Source organism: Balaenoptera borealis (genome assembly GCF_965194805.1).
Source record: "Balaenoptera borealis genome assembly, chromosome: 12".
In the NCBI taxonomy this organism is placed as follows: domain Eukaryota; kingdom Metazoa; phylum Chordata; class Mammalia; order Artiodactyla; family Balaenopteridae; genus Balaenoptera; species Balaenoptera borealis.
The window spans coordinates 68,413,835-68,435,365 of record NC_138869.1 but is presented as its reverse complement, the minus strand read 5'-3'; the positions used below and the strand labels follow the sequence as shown (position 1 = coordinate 68,435,365).

At 42.9% G+C, this 21,531-nt stretch overlaps 1 protein-coding gene across 2 annotated transcripts; it reads left to right on the top strand.

Moving 5' to 3' along the window:
• The first annotated feature begins 228 nt into the window (after positions 1 to 228).
• Positions 229 to 7,430, top strand: LOC309607990 (HLA class II histocompatibility antigen, DO alpha chain-like). 2 transcript variants are annotated; one of them, XM_082347237.1, is made up of 5 exons: positions 229 to 2,095; positions 3,262 to 3,510; positions 3,954 to 4,192; positions 4,333 to 4,468; positions 4,699 to 7,430. In XM_082347237.1, exons 1-5 carry the CDS (start codon positions 2,014 to 2,016, stop codon positions 4,812 to 4,814), a joined length of 822 nt encoding a protein of 273 aa, XP_082203363.1. In that variant the 5' UTR covers positions 229 to 2,013; the 3' UTR covers positions 4,815 to 7,430. The 2 variants fall into 2 exon arrangements, with proteins under 2 accessions (XP_082203363.1, XP_082203364.1); XM_082347238.1 differs by having other exon boundaries at positions 3,954 to 4,235; positions 4,699 to 4,786.
• Positions 7,431 to 21,531: the final 14,101 nt, after the last annotated feature.

Genomic DNA, 21,531 nt, shown 5'->3' with positions numbered 1-21,531 from the left:
ACACAAATACATTTAAAACACTTTTGGAGGAAGTATTCCAATAAGAGAAAATTTCAGGAGGTGCCAAAAAGGTATGGGAAGTAAGACTGATCAAATACCTTGGTGTAGGAGAAGTATTTGAACGTATTTGAAAGCATGCTAAGGTGCTTATCTGGTTAGAGGGAAGATGGGGGAGGTACAGACAACACTTTTTAAAAAAACAATGATGGAACACATGCACCCCAATGTTCACTGCAGTACTATTTGCAACAGCCAGGACATGGAAGCAGCCAAATGTCCATCGATGGATGAATGGATGCAGAAGCTGTGGTACATATATACAAAGGAATACTACTCAGCCATAAAAAAGAATGAACTAATGCCATTTGCAACGACATGGATGGACCTAGAGATTGTTATACTAATTGCAGTAACTCATACAGAGAAAGACATATATCACGATATCACTTATGTGTGGAATCTAAAAAATGGTATAAATGAACTTATTTACAAAACAGAAATAGAGTCACAGATGTAGAAAACAAACTTATGGTTACCAAGAGGGAAAGGAGGGAGATAAATTGGGAGATTGGGATTGACATATGCACACTAATATGTATAAAATAGATAACTAATAAGAACCTATTGTATAGCACAGGGAACTCAATACTCTGTAATGACCTATATGGGAAAAGAATCTAAAAAGAGTTGATATGTATATGTATAACTGATTCACTTTGCTGTAGAACAGAAACTAACACAATATTGTAAATCAATGCCACTCAGTGTAGGAAAGAGCATCAGAGCAGGTGGTTTTTTGTTTGTTTGTGCCAAAAAGCAGTCCATAGACTGGCTGTCCAAGAATCATCTAGGGAGCACGCTAAACACACAGGTCCCCTGGCCCTACTTTGGAAAAGCTACTCTAACTCAGGTCAGGATGGAACCTAGGAATCTGTATTTTTAACACACTTCGTGGCTGATCCTCCTGTGTGGCCAGGTTTGGAAACACAGACTCAGATGATTTCTTAGATCCCTTCCAAGTTGAAAATCATTTATTTCATCACTTTTGACACATTGCCTTCCGATATTTGGTTAGACTTCTCTTTACCAGGATAGACAGTTAACTTTATATATATATTTTACATTAGACTAAATTCTGCCAATGCCTCCCAATTAGAAGCCAAAAGTAAGGGTGATGCAATCCACACAGGGCAACCTCCAGGCTGAGACACGGGCATAGGGGACATGGAGGGACTCATGGAGGTTACCCAGCACCCTCTGCCCTCCTCAGAAAGGTCCACTGGAACTCCTTATGGCTCTTTTTCACTCTAAATATCTCTAACGATTATACAGTTTTCCTCACGTAATGAAATAAAGTAATATTTTAAAACATGATTTAAAGATTTAGAAGATTTTTTCTACTGTGTAGCCAGCGTTTCCCTTTTAAAGTTTCTTAGTAAAAATTTTTTTTCCTTTTTTTTTTGGCTGCGCCATGTGGTTTGCAGGATCTTAGTTCCCCGACCAGGGATTGAACCCATGCCCCCTGAAGTGGAAGCGTAGAGTCCTAACCACTGGACCGCCAAGGAATTCCCAAATTTATTTTATTTTTTAACTCCAAATTGGTCCACAGAAACTTATAGGACGAGTAGGAGTCCCTACACTATGGATTAATATAGAGGATTTGTTTGAGCTCAGCTGTGCGGTGCTCTGATGGCCTTTTCTCTCCCTTCGCAGGATCCCTTCTTGGAGGATGGAGAAACAGTTAATCTAAGCCCCTCCCATCCCTTTGACTTCCTGTGGACCAAGCCTCCCTGGTGCTCGTGGGCCCAATGAATTCTTCCATCTTCTCACCCAGGCTCTTTCCTCTACTTCTTTCCCCAGCAACAGCTACGCTAACTCAGAGAATTTCTCTGATTGGCTGAATACAGCAGGGGGCTCCCCCATCCTAGAATCTGTTTCTTCCTCTTTACCTTCCCTCTCTTCTTTTACCCCCCACACCGACTTGGACTCATTTGGTTAAAGCACCAGGGGACAATGGTCCTCAGTGTGGGGCTGGTCCTGGGACTCCACACCTTGATGACCCTCCTGAGCCCCCAGGAAGCTGGGGCCATCAAGGGTGAGTGCAGAGGGTGCTGGGTGAGGAGAGGAGATTAAGGGCGTGGGGTTACACGCCAGATGGTACAGAGAGTGAACAGTTCCTTTCCTCTGGTTTATGGGCAACTTCTGTTACCCGCATCCCTCTCACCTCTATCAGGTCTGTCCTGGACCTAAAATACAGGTGCAGCTCAGCCCAGCATCACATTCAGGTGCCTCCTCATTCCTCCCTCCTCTCTGAGACCCAAACCTCCATCCTACTGCTGCCCAGCATCCTGATTTCTGTACCACTTCCTGGCTTGGGGCGAGCCCATTTTCTATTGCTGTATTTATCACCAGGTCAATAGGTAGCTGTTTATCTGTCTTTATCCTGCTCTAGACTTGAGTTCCTTGTGTGCGGGGTCTACAGCTGGTTTGCCTGTATTTCCTTGGGGCCTGGTATCGTGCGGGGCACATGGTGGTTTCTCACGATCATTGCACAAATAATTTCCTAGAATTATAAAGGCATCTTATCAACGAACACCTAACTCCCAATTTCTAGAAAATTGAGCCTCAGTCATGGGAAGAGGCACATTTGATCATAATGCTCTGAGACCGAAGAGTTGGGACATGAACCCTGAACTTCTGACTCCTTTTCCATTGCTCTTTGCAATACCTTGGGCTGCATTTTTCTATCCCTTCAGTCTCTAGTCACAAATCTTAATTCTTACTCCTGCCAGCTATCACCTGTTTTCCCTCACATCCACTTACACTGCATCTCTGTGACCAAAGCTCCACGGATGCTCTTAACCTTACTTATTTTCTCCTCATCACCCCCCTACTCACCTCTTATCTCACACACAGGACCTGGTAGCACAGTTGGGGCAGACCATCAGAGCCAAGATTTAACTCTGGGGATCCCAAGCCTGAGTTTAGGCAACCTCTCCTCTTCCCAACCTGGTATGCCAGGCTGCACCCATGCCTCTGTGCTGGCCAGTGTGCAGGGGATGTGCCCATTCCCTCCATCCTCTCCCTTCCGTCCCTTGGCAACCCTTCTACTCTCCAAGGACCAGCTCAGCGTCAGAACGGGACTCTGCCCCCACACAGAACCAAGGATGGGGCACAGCTCAGAGACTCAATACATCACATCTGATGGATGAGATTGATACCTTTTCTTTTCTCCCCCGACCCTGAACTCACTCAATACAGCTGACCACATGGGCTCCTACGGACCAGCCTTCTACCAGTCCTATGATGGCTCGGGTCAGTTCACCCATGATTTCGATGGAGAGCAGCTGTTCTCTGTGGACCTGAAGAAGAGGGAGGCTGTGTGGCGTCTGCCTGAATTTGGCAACTTCGCGTACTTTGACCCGCAGAGTGGGCTGGCCAGTATCACGATGATCAAAGCGCATCTGGACATCTTGGTGGAGCGCTCGAACCGTACCAGAGCCGCCAACGGTACCTGGCCTTTCCTCTGTGCCCCCCTCCACCAAGCCCCCGGCAGGCAGGGGAGGCCCAGAGAAGCCTCCTCCCCCCCCTCACAGGCCTCTATTGACTCCTGGGCTCCACTCTCGGAATCTGAGACTGTTGTGCTCAGGCCCTTTCCTTCCCAGGAGGTGCTAGATCTTCTCAGATTCCTTCAGCAACCTCTTCCTCTTGAGAAATGACCCCTCCCGCTGGACTCGCCATCAGGGACCTGGCAGATACAGGACTCCCTGGGGCCCCCTCTGCCCTCCACAATCTCTCATCCCTCTGTCCCCCTGCTTCTGTCCTGGTGTCACCATCCTAGACCATTCCCTGCTCTCGGAAGGCTAATAGGAGGAAACACCCCTCAATCCCAGCCCTGATAAGGCCCAGCTGGAGGGCTGAGCCTGTGGGATTCAGGGCCTGGTTCCTCCTAGTGCCCCCAAGTGTGACTGTGCTGCCCAAGTCTCACGTGGAGCTGGGCCAGCCCAACGTCCTCATCTGCGTCGTGGAGAACATCTTCCCCCCTGTCATCAATATCACCTGGCTGCGCAACGGTCAGACCATCACCGAGGGGGTGGCCCAGACCAGCTTCTATGCCCAGCCCAACCATCTGTTCCGGAAGTTCCACTACTTGCCCTTTGTGCCCTCGGTGGACGACTTCTATGACTGCAAGGTGGAGCACTGGGGACTGGACGAGCCTCTCTTTAAGCACTGGGGTACGAAGCCGCCTCCCCAGGCCCCCCTTCTCACACCCGTGTGTCCTTCACTCTGGAATCCCCTTGCCCGACCCCTGACCCTCCCTTTCTCTCCCAGAGCCCCAGGTGCCTACCCTGCTGCCTGACACCACAGAGACCCTGGTCTGCACCCTCGGCCTGGCCCTCGGCCTGGCCGGCTTCCTCGTGGGCATCACCCTCATCATCACAGGCACATGCCTGTCCAGCACCCCCAGGTGCGCAGGACCCGGGAGTCTGGTGGGGAGGAAAGCAGATGACTCTGCACGGGACGAGGGTGGAGGATGAGAGATTCTGTGGGGAGGGGTGGGGTCAGGGACGAGTGGTAGGCAGGGAATAGAAGAGCAGAGGTGAGGCGAGGGTATCAGGTTTGGGGGAGGTGGGCAGAGATGGGATCCCAGAAGTGTGAGCTGGGACAACCTTGGTCATATGGTTTTTGCTACTTTAGGTAATGGCCCTTTGAGAGAAACAGGTATGGGAGACACCCTACGGCTTCCTGGCAAGTGTCGACAGCCCTTGAATGCTCAGTGCCAGAGTCTACCACATTCATCCCCACCGTGCTGACTTTGAATGGGATCAACCTCTGTCCTATAGGTCTCCTCCTTTTTGGCTCCCGTACTCATGGCAGGGACTTGTGGGGCACCAAGGAGTTCCCTTTCCCACCCCCAAAACACACACACACACACACACACACACACACACACACACACTTTCTTGCTCTACGCAAAGCCCTGGCTAGCAGCAGTAAAATTTTAAACAGTGTTTACATTGTATTCATTTTACCAGGTCTTGGCCAATTCTTTCAGTGTGTAAGGGATGCTGGGATCTGGAAGTGGGGACTTCTGGGGATGACTACTGAGCATGACCACCTGCTACTGGGGATTGACAGTCATTCCCGGGCCAGTCTAGCTACGTCTTGCTCCATTTGACTCATCAGTTTGGGGCCCCATGTGTGTCACTTGTGAATGGACCGTTTCACATGGACATCATGAAATTAACATCCTGAATTCAGATTTGCCCCAAAAGGGATGCAGAGTATCCTGTTCATTGCAACTCCCCGCAACAAATGACAGTTCTACAGGGCACCAGGAGAGGAAACGTTCTTGGAATTTTCAGTCTTGTCCAGATTTACTCTGTCATGAAGAGGCCATTGGTATCCAGCCATGATCTACAATGTCATCTCCTTTTTCTACATTCCCTAGAGTCCCAAGCATGACAAAGAGGCCCAAGGCTTGGGTAGGATGGCCATATCTTCTGTCTGGGGTCAATCATATCAGGTAGGAGGGTAGCAGAGTAGATCAGCAAGGTATCTGGTAAGAGGGAGGTCTAGGAGAGATCCACCTGAATGCTCTCTAAATCTGTGGCCTGGAAGGTTTTAGTTTACTGTGAACAAAATTTAAAATGCACACAAAGTGGTAACTAACTATACAAAGTAGTTTATGTCAAGTACCAAATGAGTGGTACAGATTGGTGGTTTTCAAACTGGAATACAGGGAAGAGTCACTTGGGAGCCTTTTAAAAAGTACAGGCTTCTCCCAGATCTACTGAGTTAGAATCTCGGGGCTGGGGAGAGTGGTGACAGGGAGTCTGTAATATTTTAACATGCTCTAGATTGTGCCAATGAAGCCATCCTGGACCCAGGCTGTGGTCTGGGAACGGGGACCCGTGGACATAGTCTGGTGCTATTGGAGGTCATGGGAAGAGGGGATCCCTGAGGTCTGAGTAGTCCAGGAGGACTTTCTGGAAAACCTGGGTTTTTTAGGGCATGAAAGTTGAGGAAAGGACTTCCCAGTGGTTAAAACTCTGTGCTTCTAATGCGGGGGCAAAGGTTCGATCCCTGGTCAGGGAACATGCTGTTCCACACAGCCAAAAAAAAAGAAAAAAAGTTGAGCAAGATACAGGTGAGTAGGGGCAAGATGGGGGTTGGAATTGGGAGCATTTGGTCCCGGAAAAGAGAGAAACCAAGAGATTATGGGGACTCTGTGGATTTCCCAAGAGGGAATAAATGGGGGGAAATCGATGGCCAGAAGAGAAGTCAGATGGAAGCGGGAGAAGATTGTTCTAATCAAGGTTTTTGCTTGCCAGTCACAGAAACCCTATTAAAATGGTTATAGACAAAAGGAGAGGGTATTTACAATAGACACAAGAGTGGTATCCAGAACCCAAGGGTGGGTTTGAGCCAGGCCCTGCAAGGAAGAGAACTCAGAACGGAAGAGCCAACAGAATCCAGAGCAGTCCCTCTTGCTCTCTCTCTGGGCCATATGGTCCCTGTTTTCTAGATCCCTCGGTACGTCAGCCATATTCTCTCCCTATGGACTGACTGTCCTTTTCAGCTGACATGTCAACCGTATAGGTCCTGTGTTTGTATGTCACCTCAGCTGTGGCCACCCACAGAGACTGTGTCTCCCAGTCACAATTTTAAATTATTGAAAAAACAAACGACTGCCCAAACTTGGCGAAAGTGTCCACCCCAGCCCAATGTACTGTGACCGGGGAACCAAGATCCCATAGTACAAACATGGTGGGCTGGCACCCACCTCTGAGGTGAGGAGTCAGTTCGTTCTCAGAGAAAGAAGAAGATCTCAGAAGACACCACAAGAGATGTCTGTCCCCATCGTGCCCTGATCTCCGCTGATATTTTACTTAAAACTTAACTTGATGCATCCTTGGAAAAGTGTTTCTCTAATCTCTGTCCTAATGTTTAATAAAGTCATTAAAAGTGTCCTGTTTTGAACAGACTGGTGGTTGCTAAGGGGGGGTGTTGGGGAAGGGATGGAGTGGGAGTTTGGGGTTAGCAGATGTAAACTCATATATAGACTAGATAAACAACAAGGTCCTACTGCATAGCACAGAGAACTATACTTAATATCCCATGATAGGGCTTCCCTGGTGGCACAGTGGTTGAGAATCTGCCTGCCAATGCAGGGGACACGGGTTCGAGCCCTGGTCTGGGAAGATCCCACATGCCACGGAGCAACTAGGCCCGTGAGCCACAATTACTGAGCCTGCGCGTCTGGAGCTTGTGCTGCGCCACAAGAGAGGCCGCGACAGTGAGAGGCCCGCGCACCGCGATGAAGAGTGGCCCCCGCTTGCCGCAACTAAAGAAAGCCCTCGCACAGAAACGAAGGCCCAACACAGCCATAAATAAATAAATAAATAAATAAAATTAAAAAAAAAAAACCAAAAAATCCCATGATAAACCATAATGGAAAAGAATACTAAAAAAAAAGAATGTATATATATGTATAACTGAATCACTTTGCTGTACAGCAGTAATTAACACAACATTGTTAATTAACTATACTTCAGAAAAAAAAAGTGTCCTCTTTTGACCAGAAGTGTGCTTTTTTTCACTATGCATATATTACCCAGAAATCACTAGAAACAATTTGGAAGGAATATGGAGCAATTCCAAATCTTTTAGGTTTATGTATCTGCCTCCACACTCACATTTTTTTTCTTCTAGTCTCAAAGTAAATTATCTCTCATTAAAAAAAAAAATTGTCCTGCATTCTTTTTTCTTAAATAAATTTATTTGTTTTTAATTTATTTTTTATTTTTGGCTGCGCTGGGTCTTCGTTGCTGTGTGCAGGCTTTCTCTAGTTGCAGCGAGCCGGGGCTACTCTTCGTCGTGGTGCGCAGGCTTATCGCGGTGGCTTCTCTTGCTGCGGAGCACAGCCTCTAGGTGCGCAGACTTCAGTAGTTGTGTTATACGGGCTTCGGTAGCTGTGGCTCGCGGGCTCTAGAGCGCAGGCTCAGTATTTGTGGTGCACAGGCTTAGCTGCTCCGCAGCATGTGGAATCTTCCCAGACCAGGGATCGAACCCGTGTCCCCTACAGTGGCAGGCGGATTCTTAACCACTGAGCCACCAGGGAAGCCCTGTTCTGCATTCTTGATCTGACTTCTTTCAGTCTCTTTTAGAATAGACAGTCTCCTTCTCTTTTGTAGTTTCAAACTCTCCCCCTTTGCAGTGTTCCCTCTCCACAGATAATAAACATATCATCACTCTCATATACTGAGAACATTAAATCTCTCTGTCCTATAACCCACTCCCCGCAAGCTCTTCCCAGTCACTTTCTCTGAAAGAGGATTCTGCATGGGCTGCACCCACATCCCCTCTTCTAATCTACTTTCTTTCTTAAAATTTTAATTTTTAACAACGTAATTTTATCCACATAGTTTAGAGAATCCAATAGTTCTACCAGATTTGCTTAAAAAAAAAATTCCAGTCTCTAGCCCCTTCTCCTATCATGTTCTTGTCCCCAGAGTTGGTAAGTTTTCAACTGTTTTTAACTAATTCTGTTGATACTGACCTTCTGTCCCTAAATAGTATGCTTGCTTTGCTATATCTTGATTTTTCAGCTTCAGGCCTTTTCTCTTTACTTCCTGCTATGGAAGAAGAGGATTTAAATGTTTTCATCCTCACACCACACACATGCACCTCTTCCTTTAATATAGTTATGTTGTAATTTTGGCTAGGTTGGTGTTCAGTGTTTATATTATTATGATCTTGTGAAGGGTATTCATAGCCAAACTACAGAGTAAACCATGCTTGCTCTTCCTTTCCTAGACAACTTTGTGTTTTCCCTGGGATGAATAATCAGCCTGTTTTCTCTTTGCTTGGTTTTCTTGGTACCTATCATAAATGAATTACAAATTTCCTCACAATACAATCAGCTACCCTGGGTATTCTGTCCTTTTTATTGTCAGATAAAACTCCCAGGCCTTGTGTCGGCTTCGATCTTAACTAGTTGCTCTCAGTGAGACAGCTGTCTTCCTGGGACCACCCTTTACCATCCTTGTCAACATTTACCTGTCCTCTGTGTTGGACCTTCTGTTTCTTATATCCAACTAGAAGAATGACCAGGTTTTGGAATTACTGATGAGATGTTACTTCTCCCAACCATTCATGCAACCTCCCCTTGTTCAGACTTTCTCACTTAGGAGAGACTCTCAATTCCTTACTGGCTAAGGCTCTCCAACCTCACCCCACTCCAGCCTTCCTTCTTTCATTAAGTTACAGCCACGCTCTCTTTCCTTAGAATCCTCCTGCCTGTGATCTTAACATCAATGCTTCCAACTCATCATTCATTCACAACACATGTGGTAAAAATTCAGAGGCTTCCGTGATCAGCTTTGCTAAATAAACCACCCATCTCCTGTCCTTCTCGATCGCAAGACTCTATTTATCTTTCTGGACAGACATCTCTCCTGGAATGGAGGCCCTCCTCTCGGGCTTTCTTTCCTCCTTCGGGGGAGTGACCCATCATGTAGAGATGTCACTTCCTCCCTTCTCTCCATCTCTCCCCTCATCTCCAGTCATTTCCACTAATGTGGTTTGGCTCTGTCTTGTGGTTTGATTCCACCTCCTGTGGAGGCTCCAAATTTTAGTAAACCTCGTCTTCCCAGGAGAAGACTCCATGGCATTTCTGCCCCCCAGAGACTTTCTTTTGCTCCGTCCCTAGAGCCCCAGTGCCACTCCAGAGACTCGGTTGGATTTCCACTTTTCCTTCATTCCTTCCCTCAGGCCTGCAGTATATGCTCTGCTCCAGGTACAAGTTCTTACCATAATGCCTGGAACATGGCAGTTACTCAGTAACTGACCAAAGAGTAAGATGTAGTCTGCTCAGCTCTCAAATTCCTTGATGACACACCCAAATAAAGAAAACATTTAAAAACTTTCTGCTGTTATTGACATGATTGCTTTCATGATTACTATTAGCTTTCATGTATTGAGCACCTCCAATGTGCCAAGCACTAAACACTTATATCTGTCAAAGCTATGAGTTTGCACACCTACCATGGTGTTTCCTAAATTGTTCCATGGAACTCAAATGTTCTGAAGGATGTTAATAACTTAATTAAAAACCAATCAATGTAAGTAACTTTTTTTTTCTAAAACATATTTTAATGTGGGTAAGGAAATGCCAAACATAGGTATGCAGGTTTTAGTATATAGCAATCTGCCTTTCAAAAATGACATGCCATGTTTGGTAATAGCAAAAGATTGGAAACATGTCCAACAAGAATGGAAAAGTTGAAAGAGCTACGGTACATCCATGAGGAGGAGAAACATTAAGCTGTTAGAAAGAATGAGGAAGATCTCTTTACGCTGATATGGAGGGATCCCTAGGGTGCAGTGGAAAAATGCAAGATACAAAAGAATATACATACTGTGTGCTACCTTGGGGTAAGAAAGAGGGAAGATATATGTTTGCAGAAAGCCACACTGAAAAGATAAACCAGAAATTGTTAAAAAAATGGTGGGGGGGAAGAGCAGAGTTGAGGGAATGCGTTTGAGGCAACAGGGATAAAAGTGAATATTGACTTTTGAAATATACAAATGCTTTACAATTTTTATAAACATGAAACAAAAAGCCCTAAAATTAAAAACAAACATAAACAACTGAACCAAGAGAGAAGACTTATTTTAACTCCTATTAGAAGACAGTACTGTATATTCTTAGGGGACTATATTCTAAGGACAAAAAGAAGTACTAAAAACGTTGATAGTCATTCAGTAGTTTTATCATTAGTAATAGTATTGTATTGTTATTTTGAAACTATGTTTATATATATTATAGGATAAAGTAATTCAGGAATGATGTAATGTATTTGGGAACCATGATTTTAGTGTATATAAGGAAAGAAAAAAGTAGCTGAATTAAAACCCTAATATTAAATTTGAGTTAGAAACATCAATTTAAACTAATGATTTATAAATATATATATTTTCTAGCTCTAGCAAATGAAAGAACCTGGAAGCAATGGTCCTTCAGGAGCGATGGACATCCTTAGAGCACAGGTTGTTGTTTCTTAATACCATTACCCAATAAAAGGAACTGGAATTGCTTAGAGAAGTGACTTATTTCAAGTCTAGGATAGGGAAATCACAAAGCAAGCTTGTTTCAGAAAACAAGAAAGTGCTCAAAGACTACCAGAGTCAGGTCAAAAGAAAAGAGCAGCCACCTTGAAGGGGCTCCCACTGGCCAAATTTGGGACAATTTGAGGATTAAAAAAAATTACTATAATCAACTTAAACACATTGAATGGATAAAAATGCATGAGTCCCTAATAATAATCAAATAAAGATAAAGCAAACAAGCAACAACAACAAGACTTTTCTATCACCACTGGGTGTAATATTCTATTTCCAACAAAGAAAGTTGGTACTTAAACAAAACAAGCAGATATCCTGACTTTTCAGAAGGAACGCTATAGTTCCCTGGTTGAGAAAATGTCTTTCTTTCAGATGATGGCCAGCTGGGAAAAAATAGAATGATAAAATCAGTATTTTGCAACCCTAATATGAGAATTGTTTCAGGGAAGGCGTCTAGATGTTAGGAGAACAGATGACTGGAAATGGGAGAGTCCCATTACACCAAAGTATCATGCCTACAGATTGTTTGCTATTGATGAAAGGGAGAAAATATCTTCACAGAGGAGAAAGATCTGGCTGTCACTGCCTCAGCTCGGCAATCCAACTTGGCTTCACCAATAATGAGACAACAACACAGTCATCACATGCTTCTTGATGAGATGAAAAGTACACAGTATCACCTATGAAGAATTATAGTCAAAAAGATCTTTAATCTGAATCTGATCAAGCCTTCTGTTCAAAGTTCTAGTTTATAGAAAATACATTGGATAGAGGAATAAGTCAAATGAAGCCAGGAAGAAATAATCATACAAATTCAGAATGTGAGATATTCTATAATAAAATTGACCTGGTCTCTTTAAAAACAACATTAAAAAAAAAGAGGGGGCGATTAAAAGAGACTTGAGAGACATTACAATCAAATTTAGTGGGTGATTCTTGGCAACATCTTTGGGGGAAAACAGATATAAAGACACTTTTGAGACAAATGGGAAAATAGACTGGGTAACCAGTGATATTTGGAAATTATTTTCAATTTTTTTCAATATGGTTACTGTACTGTGGTTATGTAGCAAGACAACTTTAAGTATTTAGAGATAAAATGCCATGATGTCTTTATTTTGAAATGGATGCAGATACACACACACACACTTGCAGTTGCAACAAATATGGCAAAATCTTGATAGTTGTTGAATCTATGTTACGGGTAGTCAAGTATTCTTTGTGCTTTTTCCAGCTTTTCTTTACATTTGAAATTTTCATAATATTTCATAATAAAGCGTGTGTGTGTGTGTGTGTTTGTGTGCTGTTTTTGAAAATAGCAGGAAATTAAATGAGAGATCATTGGATTCCTGAACCCATGAGTTGATACCTGCTACTGATTGAATAATTACTCCTCTGTAATAGATATTTTGTACTTTAAATATAAATAATTTTAATCTTTTGTTCTTTTTTTAAATTAAAATAAAGTAAGCATGATGTAATGCCTTTTTTGTTGTTGTTACATTACATGGTTATTAATTACACACATAAAATTTGGCCATTTCTTCCAGCAACTTTTTCATCCCCAGGTTCAAAGCACAGCCTCATTTTATCCTGGAAGCCCTACAGTTGCTTCCTCAATATCTTATCCTTTGAGAAAATGTTCTGTAGTCAAAAGTTACTATCACACTGCCTATAATCATCTCAGGAACATCAAGAATAAGTTCAACAGTACAAATATTAAGATGGATGAGAGATTAACCAAGATGGCGGAGTAGAAGGACGTGCTCTCACTCCCTCTTGCGAGAGCACCAGAATCACAACTGTCTGCTGGACAATCATCGACAGGAAGACACTGGACTTCACCAAGTAGGATACTCCACGTCCAAGGACAGAGGAGAAGCCACAGCGAGACGGTAGGAGGGGTGCAATCAGAGTAAAATCAACTCCCATAACTGCTGGGTGGGTGACTCACAGACTGGCGAACACTTATACCACAGAAGTCCACCCACTGGAGTGAAGGTTCTGAGCCCCACGTCAGGCTTCCCAACCTGGGGGTCCAGCAACGGGAGGAGGAATTCATAGAGAATCAGACTTTGAAGCCTAGTGGGAATTGATTGCAGGACTTCGACAGGACTGGGGGAAACAGAGACCCCACTCTTGGAGGGTGCACACGGAATAGTGTGCGCATTGGGCCCCGGGGGAAGGAGCAGTGACCTTGGGGGAGACTGAACCAGACCTACCTGCTAGTGTTGGAGGGTCTCCTGCAGAGGCGGGGGCTGGCTCTGTTTCACCGTGGGGACAAGGACACTGGCAGCAGAGGTTCTGGGAAGTATTCCTTGGCGTGAGCCCCCCCAGAGTCTGCCATTAGCCCCACCAAAGAGCCCAGGTAGGCTCCAGTGTTGGGTTGCCTCAGGCAAAACAACCAACAGGGAGGGAAACCAGCCCCACCCATCAACAGTCAAGTGGATTAAAGTTTTACAGAGCTCTGACCGCCACAGCAACAGTCAGCTCTACCCACCACCAGAGCCTCCCATCAAACCTCTTAGGTAGCCTCAACCACCAGAGGGCAGACAGCAGAAGCAAGAAAAACTACAATCCTGCAGCCTGTGGAACAAAAACCACATTTACAGAAAGATAGACAAGATGAAAAGGCAGAGGGCTATATACCAGATGAAGGAACAAGAAAAAACCCCAGAAAAACAACTAAATGAAGTGGAGATAGGCAACCTTCCAGAAAAAGAATTCAGAATAATGATAGTGAAGATGATCCAGGACCTTGGAATAAGAATGGAGGCAAAGATTAAGAAGATGCAAGAAATGATTAACAAAGACCTAGAAGAATTAAAGAACAAACAAACAGAGATGACCAATACAATAACTGAAATGAAAACTACACTAGAAGGAATCAATAGCAGAATAACTGAGGCAGAAGAACGGATAAGTGACCTGGAAGACAGAATGGTGGAATTCACTGCCATGGAACAGAATAAAGAAAAAAGAATGAAAAGAAACGAAGACAGCCTAAGAGACCTCTGGGACAGCATTAAACGCAACAACATTTGCATTATAGGGGTCCCAGAAGGAGAAGAGAGAGAGACAGGACCAGAGAAAATATTTGAAGAGATTATAGTCGAAAACTTCCCTAACATGGGAAAGGAAATAGCCACCCAAGTCCAGGAAGCGCAGAGGGTGCCATACAGGATAAACCCAAGGAGAAACACGCCAAGACACATAGTAATCAAAGTGGCAAAAATTAAAGACAAAGAAAAATTATTGAAAGCAGCAAGGGAAAAACGACAAATAACATACAAGGGAACTCACATAAGGTTAACAGCTGATTTCTCAGCAGAAACTCTACAAGCCAGAAGGGAGTGGCATGATATACTTAAAGTGATGAAAGGGAAGAACCTACAACCAAGATTACTCTACCCGGCAAGGATCTCATTTAGATTTGATGGAGAAATCAAAAGCTTTACAGACAAGCAAAAGCTAAGAGAATTCAGCACCACCAAACCACCTCTACAACAAATGCTAAAGGAACTTCTCTAAGTGGGAAACACAAGAGAAGAAAAGGACCTATAAAAACAAACCCAAAACAATTAAGAAAATGGTAATAGGAGCATACATATCGATAATTACCTTAAACTTGAATGGATTAAATGCTCCAACCAAAAGACACAGGCTTGCTGAATGGATACAAAAACAAGACCCATATATATGCTGTCTACAAGAGACCCACTTTAGACCTAGGGACACATACAGACTGAAAGTGAGGGGATGGAAAAAGATATTCCATGCAAGTGGAAATCAAAAGAAAGCTGGAGTAGCTATACTCATATCAGATAAAATAGACTTTAAAATAAAGAATGTTACAAGAGACAAGGAAGGACACTACATAATGATCAAGGGATCAATCCAAGAAGAAGGTATAACAATTATAAATATATATGCACCCAACATAGGAGCACCTCAATACATAAGGCAACTGCTAACAGCTATAAAAGAGGAAATTGACAGTAACACAATAATAGTGGGGGACTTTAACACCTCACTTACACCAATGGGCATATCATCCAAAATGAAATTAAATAAGGAAACAGAAGCTTTAAATGACACAATAGACCAGATAGATTTAATTGATATATATAGGACATTCCATCCAAAAACAGCAGATTACACTTTCTTCTCAAGTGCGCATGGAACATTCTCCAGGATAGATCACATCTTGGGTCACAAATCAAGCCTCAGTAAATTTAAGAAAATCGAAATCATATCAAGCATCTTTTCTGACCACAATGCTATGAGATTAGAAATGAATTACAGGGAAAAAAACGTAAAAAACACAAACACATGGAGGCTAAACAATACGTTACTAAATAACCAAGAGATCACTGAAGAAATCAAAGAGGAAATCAAAAAATACCTAGAGACAAATGACAATGAAAACACGACGACCCAAAACCTATGGGATGCAGCAAAAGCAGTTCTAAGAGGGAAGTTTATAGCTATACAAGCCTACCTAAAGAAACAAGAAAAATCTCAAGTAAACAGTCTAACCTTACACCTAAAGAAACTAGAGAAAGAAGAACAAACAAAACCCAAAACTAGCAGAAGGAAAGAAATCATAAAGATCAGAGTGGAAATAAATGAAATAGAAACAAAGAAAACAATAGCAAAGATCAATAAAACTAAAAGCTGGTTCTTTGAGAAGATAAACAAAATTGATAAGCCGTTAGCCAGACTCATCAAGAAAAAGAGGGAGAGGACTCAAATCAATAAAATCAGACATGAAAAAGGAGAAGTTACAACGGACACCGCAGAAATACAAAGCATCCTAAGAGACTACTACAAGCAACTTTATGCCAATAAAATGGACAACCTGGAAGAAATGGACAAATTCTTAGAAAGGTGTAACCTTCCAAGACTGAATCAGGAAGAAACAGAAAATATGAACAGACCAATCACAAGTAATGACATTGAAACTGTGATTAAAAATCTTCCAACAAACAAAAGTCAAGGACCAGACGGCTTCACAGGTGAATTCTATCAAACATTTAGAGAAGAGCTAACACCCATCCTTCTCAAACTCTTCCAAAAAATTGCAGAGGAAGGAAAACTCCCAAACTCATTCTATGAGGCCACCATCACCCTGATACCAAAACCAGACAAAGACACTACAAAAAAAGAAAATTACAGACCAATATCACTGATGAACATAGATGCAAAAATCCTCAACAAAATACTAACAAATAGAATCCAACAACACATTAAAAGGATCATACACCACGATCAAGTGGGATTTATCCCAGGGGTGCAAAGATTCTTCAATATACGCAAATCAATCAATGTGATACACCATATTAACAAATTGAAGAATAAAAACCATATGATCATCTCAATAGATGCAGAAAAAGCTTTTGGCAAAATTCAACACCCATTTCTGATAAAAACTCTCCAGAAAGTGGGCATAGAGGGAACCTAACTCAACATAATAAAGGCCATATATGACAAACCCACAGCAAACATCATTCTCAACGGTGAAAAGCTGAAAGCATTTCCTCTAAGATCAGGAACGAGACAAGGATGTCCACTCTCACCACTATTATTCAACATAGTTCTGGAAGTCCTAGCCACGGCAATCAGAGAAGAAAAAGAAATAAAAGGGATACAAATTGGAAAAGAAGAAGTAAAACTGTCACTGTTTGCAGATGACATGATACTGTACATAGAGAATCCTAAAACTGCCACCAGAAAACTGCTAGAGCTAATTAATGAATACGGTAAAGTTGCAGGATACAAAATTAATGCGCAGAAATCTCTTGCATTCCTATACACTAAAGATGAAAATCTGAAAGAGAAATTATGGAAACACTCCCATTTACCATTGCAACAAAAAGAATAAAATACCTAGGAATAAACCTACCTAGGGAGACAAAAGACCTGTATGCAGAAAACTATAAGACACTGATGAAAGGAATTAAAGATGATACCAACAGATGGAGAGATATACCATGTTCTTGGATTGGAAGAATCAACATTGTGAAAATGACTATATTACCCAAAGCAATCTACAGATTCAATGCAATCCCTATCAAATTACCAATGGCATTTTTTATGGTGCTAGAACAGATCATCTTAAAATTTGTATGGAGACACAAAAGACCCCGAATAGCCAAAGCAGTCTTGAGGGAAAAAAACGGAGCTGGAGGAATCAGACTCCCTGACTTCAGACTATACTACAAAGCTACAGTAATCAAGACAATATGGTACTGGCACAAAAACAGAAACATAGATCAATGGAACAAGATAGAAAGCCCAGAGATAAACCCACGCACCTATGGTCAACTAATCTATGACAAAGGAGGCAAAGATATACAATGGAGAAAAGACAGTCTCTTCAATAAGTGGTGCTGGGAAAACTGGACAGCTACGTGTAAAAGAATGAAATTGAACATTCCCTAGCACCATACACAAAAATAAACTCAAAATGGATTAGAGACCTAAATGTAAGACTGGACACTATAAAACTCTTAGAGGAAAACATAGGAAGAACACTCTTTGACATAAATCACAGCAAGATCTTTTTTTTTTTTTTTTTTATGGCTGTGTTGGGTCTTCGTTTCTGTGCGAGGGCTTTCTCTAGTTGTGGCAAGCGTGGGCCACTCTTAATTGCGGTGCGCGGGCCTCTCACTATCGCAGCCTCTCTTGTTACGGAGCACAGGTTCCAGATGCGCAGGCTCAGCAACTGTGGCTCACGGGCCCAGCCGCTCCACGGCATGTGGGATCTTCCCAGACCAAGGCTCGAACCCGTGTCCCCTGCATTGGCAGGCAGACTCCCAACCACTGCACCACCAGGGAAGCCCTGCAAGATCTTTTTTGATCCACCTCCTAGAGTAATGGAAATAAAAACAAAAATAAACAAATGGGACCTAATGAAACTTCAAAGCTTTTGCACAGCAAAGGAAACCATAAACAAGACGAAAAGACAACCCTCAGAATGGGAGAAAATATTTGCAAACGAATCAACGGACAAAGGATTAATCTCCAAAATACATAAACAGCTCATTCAGCTCAATATTAAAGAAACAAACACCCCAATCCAAAAATGGGCAGAAGACCTAAATAGACATTTCTCCAAAGAAGACATACAGACGGCCACGAAGCACATGAAAAGATGCTCAACATCACTAATTATTAGAGAAATGCAAATCAAAACTACAATGAGGTATCACCTCACACCAGTTAGAACGGGCATCATCAGAAAATCTACAAACAACAAATGCTGGAGAGGGTGTGGAGAAAAGGGAACCCTCTTGCACTGTTGGTTGGAATGTAAATTGATACAGCCACTATGGAGAACAATATGGAGGTTCCTTAAAAAACTAAAAATAGAACTACTATATGACCCAGCAATCCCACTACTGGGCATATACCCAGAGAAAACCGTAATTCAAAAAGACACATGCACCCCAATGTTCATTGCAGCACTATTTACAATAGCCAGGTCATGGAAGCAACCTAAATGCCCATCAACAGACAAATGGATAAAGAAGATGTGGTACATATATACAATGGAATATTACTCAGCCATAAAAAGGAACGAAATTGAGTCATTTGTTGAGATGTGGATGGATCTAGAGACTGTCATACAGAGTGAAATAAGTCAGAAAGAGAAAAACAAATATCGTATATTAATGCATGTATGTGGAACCTAGAAAAATGGTACAGATGAGCTGGTTTGCAGGGCAGAAGTTGAGACACAGACGTAGAGAACAGACATATGGACACCAAGGGGGGAAAACTGCGGTGGGGCGGGGATGGTGGTGTGCTGAATTGGGCGATTGGGATTGACATGTATACACTGATGTGTATAAAATTGATGACTAATAAGAACCTGCAGTATAAAAAAACAAACAAAACAACTAATACTAAACTTTCATTGGGTTATTTGTATGGAAATATGTTAATATAAGTGTTTCAGACATTACATGAAATTTCTAAAAATCTTATATGTTCTGGTATAATGTTATAAGTCATAATCCTAGTTATTACTTTAAAATGTATATCTCAGAAATAACTAATTTTCTTGTCAACTGCATTATTATGAACTTTCATCAAATCTTTAACCGTGGTCATTTTTAAGTCTTTTGTCATTTACAGACAGTTCTGGGTGTACTCTGATGCTTTTTCAAATATGTTCCTATAAAAGGGTTTCATCTTCAAGAAATTCATGGAAAAGACTCTGACAAGTACAGGTTTCTGGTAACTGACTGTACTGCTGAACTGAATGAATAAGCATTTTCAGAACTCTAATGAAAAACTGATGAACTCATAAAAGTGCTAACAAAAGATCAAGATGAAAAAAAAATTAATTACATGGGACTGAATGAACTGATGAGGATGAGTATAATTTTTGTGACTTTCTGTTTGAATTAAAAAAAAAATCCCACAAGGACTCAGAGGCAAAGAATATAGAAATCAATTTTCACTGCAAAGTAAAGGAGCTGTTACAGTGGAGGATTACTGGACTGAATGTCAATATTATGACATAGTATGAGTGTGTTTCATGTTTGGTAATTGCAATCATTGTTGCTTTTGCTGTGGTCATCCATGTACAATGCTTGGTGTCAGTCTATTTATCTCTTGTAAAAATAAAATACAGTGTGTGTGTGTGAAAAAAAAAATTAAGATGGTTTGTAATTTTGTACTTTTATCCATGTTTGAGATTTTTATTGTCAATCCCAATCAGAAAAGAGAGAAGATTAATCAAAATATTTTAAAAAAGAAGATACAAAATTTCCAAAATCTTACAAAGTTCATGTAATTTTTATTATTATTATCATTTTTAATTTATTTTTTGGCTGCGTCTCTGTTGCTGCTCACGGACTTTCTCTAGTTTCAGTGAGCAGGCACTACTCTTCCTTGTGGTGCTCGTGCTTCTCTAATTGAGGTGACTTCTCTTGTTGTGGAGCACGGGCTCTAGGCATGTGGGCTTCAGCAGTTGCAGCATGTGGGCCCTAGAGTGCGTGGGCTTCAGTAGTTGTGGTGCGTGGGCTCAGTAGTTGCAGCACACAGGCTCTAGAGCTCAGGCTCAGTAGTTGTGGTGCACGGGCTTAGTTGCTCTGCGGCATGTGGGACCTTCCCGGACCAGAGATTGAACCTGTGTCTCCTGCATTGGCAGGAGGATTCTTAACCACTGCGCCACCAGGGAAGCCCTGGTCTATAATTTTTTCATCCTTTTTCACTCCTTCTTACACAGTCAATACAAGGCGAGATATCCCCCTCCCTAACTTTCCTCTTGTGGACCCTGTCCAGTTGGTCAGAGCCCCATCTCCTTCACATCCACCACCTATACCCTGGCAGCCTTTTTCCTTCACAAAGGTCCCAGTCTCTAAGCCAAGCCTGAAGGATGGTAGGTATGAATAGTCACCATTCAGATATTACTCAGTGATATTACTGAGTGAATACCACTCAAAGTGAATAATTACCACTCATCTTGGTTCCTCTTCACGCAGCAAAAGTCATCATTGGGGATTCCCTCACCTGTACTGATGGAACAAGGTTGTTTCATTTCTCCTTTTGTGTCTTCACACTTCCTAATATTTCTTCAGCTAAGCTCAATTTAGTTGGGCTTGGTGAAAAAAAATTATTTTTCTACAGAATGGTGAAATCTTGGACAAAGCTACACTTAAAAAGATGTTGAGGAGGCAGAGTCAAGATGGAGGTGTGGGAAGACGCAGAGTTAGCATCTCCCCACAACTAGGGCACCTGCCGGCTGCTGGTGGGGGACTCTGACACCCAAGGAGATGGGAAGAACCCCAAAGTGAATAGGTAGGACGTAGGGGGACTGAGGGGGGGAGGAGAAGTGGAGGCCAGACAGGATTGGTGCACCTAAAGCTGGGGAGATCAGGAGAGGCAGGTGGGAGGGGCCATCCCAGATGGGAGGAGCAGGAGAGGAAAGGAGGGTGTTTGCCCCACCCACTCGAGCCCACAAAGCCTGCTGGGCTCCCAAGTGATATCCCCTGCCCTCTGAGATGAGGGGTGGGGGCCACGCCTGGGCCCCTTCTGTTCCTTGAGCCTAAGCCCCACCCCCCACAGCCCCCAGGGCTTTTTCCAGCCCTGTAGGTCTTGAGCATTGGCCCCACCCACCACCCAAACCTCACCCTTGCTTGGCTCTGCCCTCCACAGCCAAGGCCTTACCCCCCCACCCTTTTTTTTTTGCTGCCCCAGGTGGCTTGCGGGATCTTGGTTCACGAGCCTGGGGTTGGGTGGAAGCTCCTGTGGTGGGAGCTCCAAGTCCAAACACTGGACTAACAGAGAACCTCAAACCCCAGGGAATATTCATCAGAGTGAGGTCTCACGGAGTTCCTCATCTCAGTACCAAGACCCAGCTCTACCCAACAGCCTACAAACTCCAGT

Excerpts from the sequence above, each read along its gene's own strand:
- LOC309607990 (XM_082347237.1), top strand. The coding sequence starts at position 2,014 with ATGGTCCTCAGTGTGGGGCTGGTCCTGGGACTCCACACCTTGATGACC. Across the intron at positions 2,096-3,261 it reads GGAAGCTGGGGCCATCAAGG|CTGACCACATGGGCTCCTAC; the intron begins GTGAGTGCAGAG and ends CACTCAATACAG. Across the intron at positions 4,193-4,332 it reads ACGACTTCTATGACTGCAAG|AGCCCCAGGTGCCTACCCTG; the intron begins GTGGAGCACTGG and ends TTTCTCTCCCAG.